Below are 17,361 nucleotides of genomic sequence, written 5' to 3'. Positions count from 1 at the left end.
TTCCTTCCCATCTCGCCGGGCTTCCAGTCTCTCCACGAACCCCATCACCCCATCAGCCCAGTGGGGGCTCCCACAGCAGATTCTTTGGGCGGTACAACCAGGGATAGCCTGGCTCCTGGCGCACCAGACGGGTGGTGGGGCAGCGGGGGGGCGGGGGAGATGACGCAGGTGCTGACAGGGTAACCTCTGGGATGACTGCCAGCACAGGCTTAGACTAATAAAGAGAGTGCCCAGGCAAAGGGACACTGCCCCCAGGCAGACAAGGGATTCTAGGACATGAGGAGCGGGTTTCAGCAGCACCTTTGGGAAAAGTGTTCAAAATAAAAAACAGATGGAGCTGCCCAAGGGCAAGGTCAAGCCTGCCTCCTGCTCTGAACAGACCACAAGCTATGCCCCAGCTCCCAGGCCTTCTCTTGGAGAAGTCACCAACTCCAGTGTGCCTGTGACCCAAACTCTAGCAGCAGGTACCTTGAGCTCCCCCTGGAGAAAAGTCCTGGGGCACTCCACAGTGTGTGGATCCACCCGGCAGACCTAAGTGGCAGAACACTTGACTCTAAAAAGACCCTGCTCCTGGAAGCCACCAGCCACAGAAGGCTAGGGGAAGGAGGGGAGCCAGGGCACAAAGATTATGAGGGAAGAGCGCATTAAGCAGTTTGGAATGTCTACACACCCCCAACAATAAGAGGGAAGGGACTTCCCTGATGGTCTGGTGGTTAACACTCGGTCCTTCCGACGCAGGGGGGATGGGTTCGATCCCTGGTCGGAGGACCTAAAATACCACAGGCCGTGTGCCGTGGCCATATAAATAAATTAAATCGCCAAAAAAGAGGGGAGAGGGAGAAAAGGAATTCTGTTTCAGCAGGCTCGTAACATGGACGAGGAGACCAAGCCTCTGAGGCGGCTCTGCAGAAGATCCCTCCAAGGAAGTAGCAGGGCCTCAAACCCAGGTGTCTTGACTCCTGGCTCAAGCAGGTTCACGAACCCCAATGGGGCATCCCAGGCCCTGGAGAACTGACCCCTCTAGAGAGTAACAGGCTAGCAGCCCATCCTGGAGGGCAGTGCCTTCCACCAGCACCCAGGCCCCCAGGAGCTCCCTCAGCAGGCCAGGGAGTCAGCAACTTCCTTAAACATCCAGTGACCTCGTTCTGTACCTCTGGAGAATGGGGAAAGGCTCTCATCCCTTTCCTGGCCTGGAGGGATTTTGGAAGAAAGCAGGGAACAGCATTTCATACTCCTCCCCGTGACGCCGATGACCCCTCCCCACCGAGGACGGTTTCCCATGATCTATTTCTGTGCTCTTACGTGACTAGAGAGGCCAATTTAGGTTCGACAGGTTCTACCACAATGCAGACAGTATTTCCACATGTGCGAGCTGGGGATGACTCTCACCTAGCAATTTTCCCAACTCCTCCTGAAACGCAAGCCAACACACATCACGTAATGGTGAGGAGCGAGGGCTCTGGGGTAAGAGACGCCAGGGTTCAAACCAGGCTCTTTCTGGGGCAAGACACTGAGCCCCCTCCCTGGGCTCAAGGCAAGCATCTGTGAAATGGGAGGAAGCACCCACCTCCCAGAGCTGCCGGGGCTCCAGAGAGATAAGACATGCAGTGGAGCTTGGCACAAAGCCTGGGAAAATCTCAGGAGGTACTGGTGGAGGCTATTAATGGCTCCTGACATTTTTTGTGTGTCCTGGACCACTTCGGCGGAGTCTATGGACCACTTCTCAGAATGTTTCTAAAGTGCATGAAATAAAATACTCGGGATTCCATGGGGACAAGTTCATAGATGGCCTGAATTCTAAGGAAGTCAGGCTCAGACCTCTGCCAGGATGAAGCCTTAGCTGTCTCATGTCAGACTGTCCCAAGGTCACTCTGTGGTCCTGTCCCAATCAAATCCCTTCCGGTGGGCCCCGCACAACACAAGCTGGTGTGGCTGGAAACTGGATCCCAGAGCTGGAGGAGGTACCCCTTGGGAGGAGCCTTCCCCCAAGGGCAGCATGTCTCTCCCGCCTCCCTTGCCTTGCTACCTCCAAGAAGGACCACACTGTCCTCTGAGGCTCACCCGCCAGCAGTGGGGTCCCTCCGTCCCTTCAAAGCACTTCTTAACTCAGATGAATACAAGTTTTGGTCTGTGCCCTTGGGGAACCAGGGTCTAGCGGTGGGAAAGCCTATAAAGGCATCTAACTTTTCTGTACCTGCTGCAGACAACACTCCTCTCCCCAGTACCATTCTACATCCTCCTGAGGCCAGGACTCAGGGGACCCTAAGCTCCCTCTAGTCAGAAGCAACATGAAACCTAGAGGGGTGGGATGTGGTAGGAGGTGGGAGGGAGGTTCAAAAGGGAGGGAATATATGTATATCTATGGCTGACTCATGTTGACGTATGGAAGAAAACAACACAACATTGTAAAGCAATTATCCTCCAATTAAAAATAAGTAAATTTTTTAAAAAGCAACATGAAACTGATTTCAAAGACTCTTAGAATGTCACTGAAGGAAGGGCCAGCAGGATCCGCGACTCAACTCCCCCAGTTGACAGAGGAGTAAAGTAAAGCCAGAGTCGGAAGAAATTCATCCAAGGTCACCCGGAAAGGAGGCAGCAGGGCTTAATCCTGGGTCTTCTGGTTCTCTCTTGCTGCTGTTGTTTAGTCACTGAGTCGTGCCTGACTCTTTTGTGACCCCATAGACTATAGCCACCCAGAGAAGGCAATGGCACCCCACTCCAGTATTCTTGCCTGGAAAATCCCATGGATGGAGGAGCCGGGTCGGCTGCAGTCCATGGGGTCGCTAAGAGTCGGACACGACTGAGAGACTTCACTTTCACTTTTCACTTTCATGCATTGGAGAAGGAAATGGCAACCCACTCCAGTATTCTTGCCTGGAGAATCCCAGGGACGGGGGAGTCTGGTGGGCTGCCGTCTATGGGGTCGCACAGAGTCGGACACGACTGAAGCGACTTAGCAGCAGCAGCAGACTATAGCCGCCAGGCTCCTCTGTCCATGCGATTTCCCAGTTACGAATACTAGAGTGAGTTGCCATTTCCTTCTCCAGGGGATCTTCCTGACAAAGGAATCAAATTCACTTCTCCTGCATTAGCAGGCGGATTCTTTACCACTGAGCCATCAAAGAAGCCCGGCTCTCTCTTGCCTTGCACCAAAAACCAAGAGAAATCTAGAAAGTTGTTTCTAAATTTAATGAGAGATGGGGCAGAAAGCTAGACTCTATGAGGGTCCAGGGATCCAGACGGGGCACCTGGCTGGCCCCCAGAACACCAGAACCAGGAGTGCAAGGGAAAAGGGAACCAAGTGAAAAGAATCCCAGAAACCTTGAGGTAGACTGTGCCTCTCAAGGGCAGCAAAGTCTTAAGCATAAGGGATGCAGAGCCCTGGGTGTTGTTATTGTTCAGTCGCTCAGTCATGGCCGACCTTTGCAACCCCATGGACTGCAGCATGTTAGGCTTTCTTGTCCTTCACTATCTCCCGGAGTTTGCTCAAACTCATGTCCATTGAGTCCATGATGCCATCCAATCATCTCATCCTCTGTCACCCTCTTCTCCTCCTGCCCTCCATCTTTCCCGGCATCAGGAACTTTTCCAATGAGTCGGCTCTTCCTATCAGGTGGCCAAAGTATTGGAGCTTCAGCATCAGTCCTTCCAGTGAATATTCAGGGTTGATTTCCTTTAGGATTGACTAGGGCCCTGGTGGAAGGCACAAATCATCTCTCACTAGTGAAGACGGAAGGAGTCACTGGTCTTGGGCTGCTCTCTGGAGAAGTAGCTTCACTTCTCTCAGCCCAGCCATTTTCAAGAACCACTCGGGCACTATACTAGAGGCAATTAAAAGGCACACTAAAGACATTCAGAGTCTGCAGCTGTTGCTGGGACTGCTTGCTCCACACCTGGGATGGACAGCAGGGGCCCCAGGGCAGGAGCTCTGTCTCTCCTCCACAAGCACAGCCCAGCCCTGAGCCCTGTGCCCTGTGTCCCTGGCCACTTGTCCTAATCCCCAACCCCGCTGGCATTTAGACACCTGCTCCCCAGGGTCTCAAGATGCCCTCCGTCTCAAGATTGCCAGGCTGCTGGGGGCTGGGTTTGACTCTGACCAGAGCAAAGGCCTCCATCCCTCTGTTGTAAGCCCTTCTCCCAAGAGTCCCAAAGTTCACCGAGGCCTTCTAGGGAGACAGGCGACACCCACTGGCAGGCTGCTAGGCCCCACGACCCCTGTCCACGGGACCCCTGTCCACAAAGCCCTTACGCCAAGCATGGTCTGAGCCTACCTACTCACATCGGAATCATCTGAGATGTGTTAAAAATGCTCGTTCCTGGGCCGCCCTGTGGAATCTGAAACTTAGGCTTGAGGGGAGCAGTAGTTTGGAAATCTGCATCCTAACATATCCGCTTGGTAATTCTGTGGCTGGAAGTTTGAGAAGTACTTTCTCACAGTGTCCCCCGGCTGGCGACACTCATTTCTGCTGCCAACCTGACAGCTGTTACAGCTGTGTGCGTGGACACAGTTAATTTGATTTCCTGTCTGGCAGCTGTGCAGCAGGGAAGGGACAGCTGAGGGTCTCAAAAATAAGAGGAGAGGATGAGGTAGGAGGGGATGGGGGCAGGGGAGACTGTCTGAATGGGATGACAGGGCGTTCAACTTTGTTCCTGAGCCAGCTTCTCTCCCTTGGGTCGAAATCCTTACACGGAGGAAAACAGCTGATCCAGTGGCCCCCAGGATTTAGAGAAAAGAGTCTCCTCTCAGAAACCTCAGGAGTCCGCAAGGCCAGACTGGTCTCTCTTGTCGAGGAGCACAAGCTTTGGGAGCACAGACACAGGCACACCACGTCCGGTGGTTCAGGCTGTGACTGTACAAGGGCCCCCGACTGAACGGTCAAGTTGGGGGCTGAAATCTAGCACATGCTCCAAGCATGCTAAGCCATCCACTCTGGTATGAGTATATAGCCACCTGGAAGAAAGGCTGCCTTTTAAAAATTTGCACAGGGAAGCTCTTGTGTAGGTTAGCGGTAGCCCTACACAAAAACCCGAGTCCAAAGCCCAAAGTCATTTACTCTGTGACCTTCGGCAAGTTCCATAACCTTTCAGATCTTTCTCAACTGTAAAACGTAACTATTAATACCTTTCCAAAGGAAACAGGTAAGGAAAGCACCGATACCCATCATTTAGTACATTATAATATTAATTTCCTTCCCACCTAGTTTCGCCCTTTCCATCGTCCCACACCCTGACACCTACACACCCACCTACATAGCCAAACTTGGAATGGTATGAAGAATGTGAACAAGAATGTCCAGGGGAGAGGACTATCTAGGGGTGGTCCAGTAGCTAAGCATCCGAGCTCCCAATGCAGGGAGCCTGGGTTCCATCCCTGGTTAGGGATGCTGCAACTAAGAGTTCACATGCCCTAAGACCTGGTACAGTCAAATAAATAAATAAATTTTTTTAAAAAAAAGAAAATCTAGGGGAAACCCCAATACCAAACACAAACCCCACGGCACTTCCCAACATCCACAGCATTCCTTCCCGGCATAAGCGGAATTCACACCCTCCCTCACTAGGGAAAGAGAACTCCTCCTCCATGCCTGCTTTTAACATCCTGCACATTGCCCAAGCAGCAGCTCTGCCCAATCCAGGCCAGAGGGAAATCCAAGGCCCAACAGAATGGAGGCAGGGGAACCCCCAGCACCACATCCCTGGGAATCCCACACCCAGAGTTCAATCTCCTGGGTATCCTGAGCCGAGACCAAGCCTGGATGAGAAGGGTGCCCATTGTGGGCTGTTGGGGGAGCCAAGGCAGAGACCCCATCCATCAGGGAAGCCCTGACAGCACTAGCAGAAGCTGTGGTTTGTCCCCCTCCTTCAACAGGAATAGTGGAGAGCACCCGGAATCCTTCATGGGCTCGCCTGCCAGGACTCTGGCTCACCCACTGGGGCAACTTACCATATCTGTCTACTCACCCAGAGGGCCAAGCCTGAGAATAGAGCCCAAGGATCCTGCTGTCAACCAACCCCGGATGCCAGCCCCCTCAAGCAACATTCATTCATCCATGTGCCAGGCACTGTGCTAAGAGTGTACAAGACAGTCCAGAGAGCCAAGGGTGCCCCTCAAATAGGATTCCAAAGACTTGCTGCTGGAGTGGGCAAAGAGCTCAGGGCAGACGCCCACCCTGGAAAGCTCCCCTTCCTCAAACCCTAGGGTTGGGGAGGCCTGGCGACACACACTACCCACGAAGTGCTCCTGGACACCTGCCTTTTTAGCCACAGGCTTTTGCATCCCGTCTGGAGACTGATCAAGAGATGAAGAGAGGGGGTGGGGCGGGGAAGGGGGTGGGGCGGGAGGAGGGGATAGTAGAGGGGAACACCAGGCTGCCTGGCCCTCATGGCTGTGTTTATCCAGGGTGGATTTTTTTTTTTAACCCAAAGGTTAAAGCGTTTCTATTTGAAACATCTATTTACATTCCAGAGTCCAAAAAAAAAACAAGGCAGCCGAGATCCAGGCCTATATCTGTCCCCAGCCGCGTCACAGACACAGCATCAGAGCTGCACAGGGGGAACATTCTTAGCCCTCTCCCCGAGCCGCTGAGGTGACTCACGCCTCCCTCCTGCCAGCATGGACCACGCCACCGCTCAGAAGGCTAGGCAGCGCGCGTGTGTCGGTTTCGGTGGGGGGTGGGGGGACCCACAGGGATCTAGAGAGCCGGGCTGGCTGCGGGGGCCAGCGGGGGTCTATGTAGAGATGGGGAGCCTTTAGGAAAGGGATGGGGGCAGCAGGGATCCAGCCTGCAAAGATTCTGGGGTCCAACTTGAAAGAAGAAGAAAGGACATGCTGAGGAGGAAACTTCAGGCCAACGGCCAACTGCTTCTGGAAGGCAAGGAACAGTGGGAACAGGGCAGGATGGGTGGACTGATACGGCATTTGCCAAATGGGGTAGAGCGGCTCCCCCAAGCAGAGATGCTCTGCACAGTCATCCCTTTGCTCTTCAAGAGACCACTTTGACTCCCAGGGGGTTCAAGGCAGAAGTCAGCAGATAGGGTCTTCAGCTAGAGCTGTGGGCTCGACTGGACCAGGGCTAGACTGGCCCCCTGTGTTTACACCCTTTCCAGGGGACTATGCAGACTCTGCACCACTGGCCCTAGGGTTTCAGTCCCATCCCAGAGGCCTGCACAGCGGGCATCCTCAGGGCTGGTCCCCAGGGTTATGCCACGACCTCAGGAGACCGCATGGGCATCCCTGCCCAGGCAGATGGCTGGCCTTGTTTGAAGGGTTTTCCAATCTTCCCCAAACCTTCATCCTCTGACACATCTCAGTCCAGCTGCAACCTTATCCCTGGACAGCTTAGAGCCAAATCACGGGTGCCTCTGCAGGCACATGGCTCCTACCTTCCAATCCAAAGCCTGGGACCCACACCCACCTACCCAGAGGCAGACTCCCCATACATACACATACAGACACCCACACCCACACCCAAGTGCCAAGCCACTGCCAGGAGGGGCCAAGCAGGCATGGGTCCAGCAGGCCCCTCCCTAGAGGAAGCATCTGGTGGTGCCGGCCTGGTGGGGAGGCTGTGCCAGGAAGGCCTGATGCTGCCAACAGGTTCCTGGGAGGGAGAGAGGGAGTGGCTCAGCCCTGGGGGATCCCACCCCCAGCCAAGAGTCCCTGCTGAGAAGGGGGCAGGGTTAGGGAGTCCTCAAGCCCAGTGAGCCTGAGTAACATTCCTTCATCCTCATGTGTTGACAATAAACCAAGGCCTGGGGGAAGCAGAGATATGGGGACGGGGGTGGTCAAGGGAGCTAAGGCTCCCAACATCCCAGGTGCCAGCCTCTGCCTAACTCAACCAGACTCCTCCTCCTCGACCAGACTGGACAAGCCTCCTCCCTAGGTGTCTGATTCCCAGGATACTCTCACCTATGGACCGGCAGAAATCACTGCAATGGACCCTCTGACCCCAAGAACCCACCAGAGGAGCCGGCGGGGTGGCGGGGGGGAAGCCTTTATTCTTATGGACACTCCGGCTCTAGTTTCTTCTCTTGTCCAGACCTGGGAAGCAGACGGCCTGGAGGCAGGTCACTGACCCACTTTCTCCCCTCTTGACCACGGTGCCAACTAGGCCAGGACCGTCTAGTAATCCACAGCCCCCAGCAGTGGATGCCGACCCTGCCAGCGGCCAAAGAGATGCTGCGCAGTGCAGCTGGAGGGCGTGGTGGGAGGGCAGGTCTAGGAGAGCAGGGAAGCCCACCTCAGAGAGCACACCTCCCCTGACTGCACATATTCTCAACAAAGACCTCCAGAAAGATCTAGGCAGGACCCCAGCTGGGTGAGACCTGGAGCCAGACGCTCAGCCGCAGAGACGAGGATGCCCAATGGCAGAGGGCAGGCGGGGACACGGAGGCACTTACCTGTCACGGGGATGCCGTGCAGAGGGGTCCGGGGCAGGATTTCCAAGGCTGGTTCCCGGCCTGGCATCCCATCTGCTGAGAAACAGGATTCCGTTTCATAGATGGTCTGCAGCATCTCCACCAGCCCCTGAGCCTTGGGCACTAGCAGCATGCCCAGGAGGGGCCGCCCGAGGCGGGGAGTCAGCCACAGGGAAGGTGGTCGGGTGGGGCCCTCGCGGCTGCTCAGGGGCTCCCTCAGGCCACGGCTACTGGGACCAGCACGATGGGGAGGTGCTTCATCCGGCCTGGGCACTTCTGGTGGCAGGAGGAGCCAGGAGCCCCAGAGCTACGGGCCCAGTGCCCCTCTAGAGGGGCATCCGACCACTGGCCTCTCCAGAGGTCCCAGGAGCGGGGTCTGGCTGAGCACTCAGGGGACAGGAAGGGGAGCTGGGCAGGCAGGCGGGCTCTCTGTGTTCCCTCCCAGCCCTGGGTGACAGCTCTGGGCCCGGCTCCCTGCTCCTCCTTCCCGAATGAGCCGCCGGCAGCTGGCAGGAGACTGAAATAGCAGTTGGGGGAGGGCCCTGTCTATAAATAGGTGGAGCATGCTCAGGGAGCCGCCGGCTGACTGCCAGGAGCCCGGGCCTGGCGGAGGCCCCATGGCGGGAGGAGGGGGAGGCGCGTTCCACCCCAGGAGGAAGCGCCAGGGAGGGGGATGGGAACCGGGAAGAGCCTGCACTCAGGGCCAAGGCCACAGAGCCGGGTGGCCAGAGGCTGCGCTGGGGCAGGGCTCGGGCTGGAATAGCCACACATCTGGGAGCAGCTCTGGGATTGCTTTTGGCAGACAAGGGGCTAGAGCCCCAAAAGCCCGACTCCGTCCTCTATGTTCCCTCGCACCATCCAGAGCAGATAAAGCAACTGAAAGGGTCTGGACAGGTGGGCAGACAGGGCCACCAGGCCAAATCGTGCATCTTCCCGGTAATCCTAACAGCCAATGGGAGCTGATTTACCTTCTGCCCTCTTTTAGACCTGGGAGGTGCCTCCCCGCCCCCCTTGACCAGCAGGGAGATCCCTGAGCAGCAGCTAAGTAGTGGCTCCCTCCTACCTATTGGGGTGTCACTTCCAGAGGCTGCTCAGCTTCCTCCCAGGGGGCAGAGAGACCCTTCTGGGACAGGCCTCACTCCACCCAGAGAAGGGAATCTGGGAGCACCTGCCTGTGCTCAGACCACAGGTAGCTCTTCCCGCGGTGAGTGCAATGCTAAGTAGCACATAGATCACTTCGTTTATTCTGCACAATGACCTCAGGAGAGAGGTGCAGACAGGGAAACAGAGGCACAGAGAGATGAAGTCACTCAGGTCATACAGCCGCTTGAATGGTAGGGCTGGGACATCTGAAGTTCATGTCTGAGCTCTAACCACCACAGCCCCTGCTTCCTGCACAGGAGGCACATGAAACTGCCCCAGGGTTTCCAGTAACAGGTACAATGACCACCCCCCCGGGACCCAGGTAGGCGGAGACCTGGGGTTGCAGCCCCTGTAAGAAGAGTTGAGGGGCTGCCAGCATCCAGCCCTTCCCCATCAGCCTCAGGCCTGGCACAGCAGGGCCCGCTCCTGAGACTGGTGTGCCATGAGGACTGGTGATATCCCCACCTACGCTTCCCACTGCTGGCCCATCCCTTCTCCTGAGGTTGTGCCTCCCACTGATACAGAGATCCCACTTGGCCCCCTGACCTCACTGGAGCCTTTTAATAGCCTGGTTATTCCTGGGTCTGTGTCCCCCTCCCCCTTCCTGATGTCACAGCTGCTATTTTGGAGCCCCCTCTTGGCCCCTCCTTGCCCCCAACTCTAGGCATGGAGCCAGGGACACCTGTCCTCTCCCTGGACTGGATGACCTCACCCTCCCGTCGGGAGCCCAGGAGGAGCTGGCCAACCAAGGACACGAGAGATGTGGCTCCTGCCAGCTGGGGAGAGCAAAGGGGCCTCCTGCCCTCAGGTGGAGAGATCACATGGATGGGGAAGGGGCAGAGGTGGGCTGTCCCAGGTGCTAGACTGGCGGGTAAGATGGGTATGAGGGAAGCTGGAGGTTAACAGGAGCTAAAGAAAGCTCTGAGCCTCAGCTTCTTAGTCAGGACAGACTCCAGAAAACTGGTGATGGAGCAGTGTTCCCCACAGGGGTCTGGAGCTGGTGGACACTTCAGAGTAAGTCTGGGGACTCCGTTCGGCACAATGCACCCCAAACTCATCCTGGCCAACCAGGCTTCCCAGAAAGCAAGGGGAGGGAAGGTCAAGGTCTCCTCAGCAGGGTGACAGGCAGCAGTCTCGATGGAGCCCAGAAAGCTGGGGGCAGCAGCCCATCCCAGCCAAGACTCCACCCACCCACGCTGAAAGCAACCAGAAGGGCTGGCTAGCCCTGTCCTGGCTCTCTCTCTGCCTGCCCCAGGCACAGGAGAGTATGGTAGGGGAACCCTGTTCTGGAAGAGAGGAAATCATCAGTTACAATGACTCAAAAGGCAGGGCCCCCGGAACGTGGAGCAGTCAGAACCCTAAGGAAACACAGCTCCCTGTTTAAGGAAGCTGAGAGCCCCCGGGAGGCTGGGCAACCAGAGGTGGCCAGAGCCAGGGTTTCAGGGCAATTCCCAGCACTGCTATGACTTTCAGCAACAGCTTGAAGTGGGAAGTAAAGTGTCAGACACAGCCAGATGATCCTCAGCATAGTTCCCAGAATCCTTCAGGGCAATAAGAGAGGAGGCCTGTGATGGGGACAAGTTTCGTTTTATTTCTTCTAAGGTTCAAGTGATGCAACATCTTCCTAACGTCTAACCTCAATCCTTCCTGCTTTATAGCTCCTCTCCTCCGGGTTCATGTCTCTTTTCCATGCCCCCTCCCCAGCTCTCCCGTGCATGTGTCACCCCACCGATCTTACAGAGCACCCACCAAGAACGGCTCACAGTAGCCTCATGAAAAGCAGGCACCATCCCCTCCAGAGCCACCATGACCTCATTTGCTCCCTCCCTCCCTCAGAGGCTGGGCTCAGGCCTCCTAACCCTTTAAATGTGGAGAAGGAGAACCTAAAGTGGTTCCTTGAGCTTGCGAAGGCTCCCATCTTCTGGGCCCAAAGGCCGGGGTGGGGCCCTGACTGTAAGGAAGAAAGTGAAATCCGCTTTGTGCAGAGTATAAAAGCCGAGGGCTGTGGGGGGAGTGCAGGATGCAAGCTGCCATGGGGCCCTGGAGGCAGGCCTGCCTGCCCTCCAGTTCTCTCCTGTCCTCGGAGTCAGTCATGCTGGAGCCTGTCAGCATGGCCCGGGAGCCGCCATATGCCAGGTCCCATGCTGGGTGCTGGCTAAACCCTCTCATTTGAGACCCAGCCCAGAAAAAATGTGAACACCTACTGTGGCATCTTCCACATCCCCTCAGGGTTGACCCTGCCTCCTCCGACTATTCCATGCTAAGCCTTCAATCCCTTTGGAATGGTGGGACAGGGGAGGATGGCGCTGATCTCAATCTACAGTGAGTTCAGAGGCATGCCAGGGGGCATCAAAGTGGAGAAGGGACACCAGAGTCCACTTCCCAGACCCCTGCCCCATGACGCCTGTGACCCACTTTCTCTTCCTTCCCCGGCGGCACAGAGGCAGAGGCTGAGCCTGAGGCTGGGAGGCAGGACGCCGAGGTTCCTGGCTCCACCCCACGCCTATGCCCCAGTTTCTCTGGTCACCCAGAAAGGAGGGGGCAGCCGGGAAAGGGAAGGAGAGAAAGTGTGCAGCGAGCTGGGAGGTGCTGGGCAGGCAGGTATTGTCATGAAGCTTGTCTCCCTCCCACGCTGGGGCTAAGGAACCCGGCCGCCGCCTCCTGGGGCCCTGCAGCCATCTAGACTGGCTCAAGAGGCGGGCCTTCCCAGTGCCCACGCCTCTTGGCCACAGCACGGAGGACAGGGCAGAGAGGGACCAGAGTGGGCCAAGGCCCCAGGATAGCTCCTCCAGGCTGGCAGGGGGCACATCCTGTCAGTCCTTCACACCCACTGATGGGAGCAGGAGTGAAAATGAAGCCTCAGTCCTCAAGCCTCCCGGTGCCTAAAGAGAAGCCAGATATCAGGGAGTGGCCTCCTCAGGGAAGCGGGCAGCCCCATCAACGGCCTCTGCTTGTCCTCCCAGGACTGCAAAAGAGGCAAATCAGGTCAGATGCTGGCATCTGGCCCAGCCCAGAGGGAAGTGGATCAGCTCCCACTCCCCAGGGAAGACTGGGGAGCCCCAGAAGTAAATCTCTCGAGATCTCCACCTGCCACCCCTCACCTGGAAGACACTTTCTCACTAACTTGTCTGCTATGAGGGCAGGGATGGATCATCTCCTACTTTTCTTTTCCAAACAGGAAAGCTCCTGCCCTGAGACCAAAGGAGGGAAACTGCCCCTCACCCAGGCCTGCCCTTCTGAGTCCTGAGGAAGAGAGGGGTGAGTCTTCAAGGACTTGGGAGAGGGTGGGGTGCTCAGAGATCTGGGGAACTAACCACTCTCCTCATCCCCACTTTTAGCCCCAGGCCTGTGGCTTCACGCTGTTCCTAAGCTCCCTTCGAGGGACACCAACTACAACTCGTGGTTTCATTGGACTTGCATGGAGTTCAAGCAAGCAGTTTCCAGGCTTTTGCCAGGTGCCCAGCACCCGCAGCCTCAGCCCAGATGACACCCTGAGCTCTGGGAATGGCAGATGTTGGGCCCCTCGATGGGGGAGGCTGTGCAGAAGTTGGCCCACTCCCCCAGTCAGAGCAGCTAGAACTCCACATTGGGGAGAGGAGGCCTGGAGCCCTGGAAAAACTCAGTAGGAAGGGCCTCGGGACACTGCCCCTGAAGAATGATCCCAGTCTGAGCCTGGCAACAGTCCTAAAACCAGCTTTCCAATCTCTGGCCCCCTGTCCTTCTTCTTCCTTGCTGAACACAAGCAGACGGCATCTCCCCCTGCTGGGGGGAGCGAGAAAGCCAGCCAGGAGGCGCGGCCAATTCGATGGGCCCCTCCCGGCCAGGCTCAAGGTTGATGGACCCCTCAAGCCCCTGCCAGCTCTGGGACAAACGGCTACATGGAAGATTCAGCCCACTTGCATCTACAAAAACCCCTCTGACCTGATCCAGCCGAGGTTGGATCGTCTTAGCCTTTCACTGTAAGGCACTAAAATCCCAAAGCTGGAAAATGTCCTTTTGGAGCCACCAACAGATGCCTCTGGCCAGCTCCCGTTCCCCTGGCCACCAGTTAGACCCCAGGCCTGGTGTGCCTAGATATGGCTCCCAAACAAGTCAGTGTTGTAGCTCAGTTGGCACTCTTGTTAGGCACAACCAACCCTGCGAGGGGCAGCATCCAGCTGAGATGGCCAAGGGACTGTTGAGAACCCACCAGGCCTCTCCTTCCCCTTCGCCAGCCCAGCCTCATAGGAGGAAGCAGGAAGTCAGAGTAGCCCACCCTCCAGCACCAGAGTCACACAGACCTCTCTACGTCTAACGCCTGGCACAGCCCCTGCAGGGGAAATGAAGGCAGGCATTAGCAGGAGGTTCGGAGGGGGGACCACAATCCCAGCGGAAGGGGGCCCATCGACAAAGCTGATTTGGTGAATCTCAGGAGCCCAGCCTTCCCCAGCTGGCATTCTACTCTGTCTTGTGCCCGGACGATGTCACGATGGAAAGGGCAACAGGAGGGGGCACAGGCTTAACCAAAACAAAGGTCACAAAGCCAACCAATCCCACCAGCTTCTGGCTTCCCTGAATCTGTTGGAAGCCCTGGGACTGTGGTCAGGGCCACACGTCACCAGCACGCGGTCCTCACGACAGGAAGCCACCAGATCGAACACAGTGATGATGACGGGGAATGAGATGGGCCTCGACTCCTCCCTGATCCTGCTTTGCACTGTCCTGCTAACTGGTTTCAGTCTCCAGGCCCTAGTTTCCCTGTCTGTAAAAGAATGAAAGGTATCTCCCACCCCTGTAGAAAAAGATGTACTAGGAAGGGCTTGGGGGGTGGTGGGGGGGGTGGTGGTTAAAGTTGAGCAAGATGGACTCTGACCCTTTTAAGTCTGTGCCGAAGGAGACAGCCAAGGAGGGAAAGCAGTTATTACTCTGACCACACTGACCCATGACCCCCCTGTGAAACCCCTGAGGGTCCAGCTTAGGCTGCTTGGACACAACCACATGGGCAGACATCCAGACTCACCCGTGCACAAAGCTGCCTGGAGTCCCACCCACAGACTATTTCTGGCAGCACTAGGCAGGCTCCTAGGAGCAGAGGGGAATAAGAAATCTCAGAGTTGGAGACCCCAAATTAAGAATCTCCCCTGTCCAGGGCATGTCTACTTGGACTCAAAGAAGAGAGCCAAGTCTCCTCTGCCAACGTGTCACTGCCCACTCCTCACCCCAAAGCCACTCATCCCAGCACAGGCTAAGGCTGGAGGCCTTGCAAACCTCCACCAAGAAAAAGAGTATGGAACACAGAGTATGGAAAAAAGTATGGAACTTCAGCAAGAAGAAAGGACACCACCACGACAAGGAAGCTGGGCATTCAGCTATCAGAGGGAACTTCTTCCAACATTATCCCCAGACCTCCCAGAGGGACTCAAGGGCACACAGCCCCCTTACCCCTGCCTGTCTTGGTGAACAGGGGCAGGGTGGCATGGAATTGAAAGCCCCTAAGTCAAGAGGGCCAGCCTGGGATCACAGTTGGACCCATGCCCTCCCAGGGCTAGGCTGGACCATCAACCCATCAACTTCAGGTCTACCCCTTAGTCAATCACTCCAGGCTTGCCTCTGTCCTTTTCTCACTATGCTTCTCCACTGCTGACCCCTCATTCCCTTATGGCTCAGACCCTGAAGATCAGCTGGCCTGGGGTGGATATACCCATACAGCCCATTACATCCAAAGCCACCCCAGGTGCCTCCAGCTTCCCAACTCTTACCCGACTCGGTGGGAGAGTTCATGCCGGCTCTGGGCCTGCAGGAAGCTGGCGTTGGGGGCTGGGACGGGAGGGGGTGGAGCTGCGGTGATGTCAAGAGAGACAGACGATAACAGACAGACGGACGGGACAGGAGCCCGGGGCCGCTGTGCCTCTAACGCCCATCCGAGGCCATCCTTCGGGGCGAGGCAGTCAGGCATTCAGAACGGCATTCCTGGGGAGAGATGGAGCAGGGTTAGCGGGCCCCAACTCAGGAACCTGAGGGTGGAGGGAGACCTTGGAGCTTGTCAGTTACACCTAGGGAACAGACGGAGGCTACCTGCCCAGCAGCACAGCACTGGACTAGACCTAGTTTCTTCTCTTTCTAACTGGTGAGACTGCCGGCTCTCACGGGAAGGGAAATGGCTACGGTAACCACATCCAAACTCCCTTTCAGGTGACCACGTCCACTGTCAGGTGGGGACACCTTGGAGACTCCCAAGGGTGCCCAATGCGGGATAGGGTATGCGCCAAGGTAAAAGTGCAGGAAGGCTTCTGAACTCTGTCCAGGGCAGTGGAGAGACGCAGGGCTGATCTGGAGCCCCTCAAAGAACTTAAGGGCGAGACTGGTCCTCCAGCCCCACAGCCTGAGCTTGGTGCTCATCTTCTCCCTACTCCCGGACCTTGACGTCACCCAACCCTGAAAACGCCACGTGCTTCTTTCTGTCTTGGTCTCCCCCATTCAACAATAGGTTGCCCTCAGAGAAACAGGGCAACAACTGCTCTTTCTCTACCCATTAACCATGCTGTTTCTAAGAATTTCGAAAGACGGACACATTTATCCCACATCCGGTGCCCTCTGGACTAGGGGTCCAACGCCTGCACCCAGGGCCTTGCATGTGTTGTATAGGTTGTGCCCCACGCAACGAGGTCTGAAATCCAGCCTCTGCTCTGCCTGCCAAGCTACACAGGCTGAATCCACCCAGAATAAGGGACGCTGTTTTCCAGTTTGTACAAAGACACCAAGAGACCCAGCAGCAGGCCTGCTGAGGCCAGTAGAGTAAGAAAGGATGTCCCAGTATTACAGAACCATGTGTCTGCCAACTGTCTCCACTCCTCCAGCTCCCCAACCCCCTCTGGCCCCACAGCTAGCCCTCAAGCTTCAGACACTATACACGCACCCACCTGGGCCCATCCCTAAAGAGTTCATGATCCACCCTAGACATGATCTCATTCATTTTTTTCCAAACGAAGGCAGGCCTTCCAACACCTAGTGAAATGGAGGGAACAGGAAGCAATAGGCAGGGCCCAAGTTTTAAACCCTAACTCTGTTCCCAAAACTAGGAAGAGGCAGTCACTTCTGCCCCTGGACAGCCTACCTCCTGTCCGGATTAATTCTTGGTAAACTTTGCATTCTCATCAAGGATGGCCAGGCATGAGGTCCATACGGGGCCGAGGAGCCCAGGACTCAGCCATGGCAGAGATACAAGAACACAAACATTGACACACACACAGGTGTACTGCACATATACTAGGAAGATCTCAAGTCTTCTACTGCCCCCTGGGACTGGCCAAGGGACTGTTGAGAACCCACCAGGCCTCTCCTTCCCCTTCGCCAGCCCAGCCTCACAGGAAGAAGCAGGAAGTCAGGGTAGCCCACTCTCCAGCACCAGAGTCACACAGACCTCTCTACGTCTAATGCCTGGAACAGCCCCTGCAGGGAAAACGAAGGCAGGCACTGGGAGGAGGTTCGGAGGGAGGACCACAATCCCAGCAGGAAGGGGCCCATCGACAAAGCTGACTTGGTGAATCTCAGGAGCCCAGCCTTCCCCAGCTGGCATTCTACTCTGTCTTGTGCCTGGACGATGTCACGATGGAAAGGGCAACAGGAGGGGGCACAGGCTTAACCAAAACAAAGGTCACAAAGCCAACCAATCCCTGACTCGGTAGCCAGGGAAAGGTGCGCTCAGATTGGGAGATGGGAGTAGGCCGAGAGAAGGGGCTGAATGGCTCCCAGCAGGCACAGGTGTAGGGCAAGGTCAGAAGAGGCTGTGCAGGGTTGGGGCCAAGCTCAGGAATGCAG

At 56.4% G+C, this 17,361-nt stretch overlaps 1 protein-coding gene across 13 annotated transcripts in view; it reads right to left on the bottom strand.

Annotated features, from left to right (window-relative positions):
- Positions 1-17,361, bottom strand: part of HDAC5 (histone deacetylase 5) — a 37,216-nt gene that overhangs the window by 15,833 nt on the left and 4,022 nt on the right. For 6 of the 13 annotated variants that reach the window (XM_086357435.1, XM_086357442.1, XM_086357445.1 and 3 more), the window contains 2 exons: positions 15,303-15,513; positions 8,404-8,475 (listed from right to left, as the gene is read on the bottom strand). In XM_086357435.1, coding sequence (XP_086213561.1) covers positions 8,404-8,475; positions 15,303-15,324 — 94 coding nt within the window. In that variant the 5' untranslated portion in view covers positions 15,325-15,513. Of the gene's footprint in view, positions 1-8,403; positions 8,720-15,302; positions 15,514-17,361 lie in introns of those variants that run through there. The other 7 variants (XR_015147540.1, XM_086357439.1, XM_086357443.1 and 4 more) reach the window with 3 other exon arrangements.

The sequence above is a fragment of the Bos grunniens genome, chromosome 19, assembly GCF_055505025.1.
Source record: "Bos grunniens cultivar Pamir isolate PY7600 chromosome 19, Bosgru_T2T1.0, whole genome shotgun sequence".
Classification (NCBI taxonomy): Eukaryota; Metazoa; Chordata; class Mammalia; order Artiodactyla; family Bovidae; genus Bos; species Bos grunniens.
The sequence above is the reverse complement of the archived record's forward strand: the minus strand, read 5'-3'. Positions and strand labels throughout refer to the sequence as shown.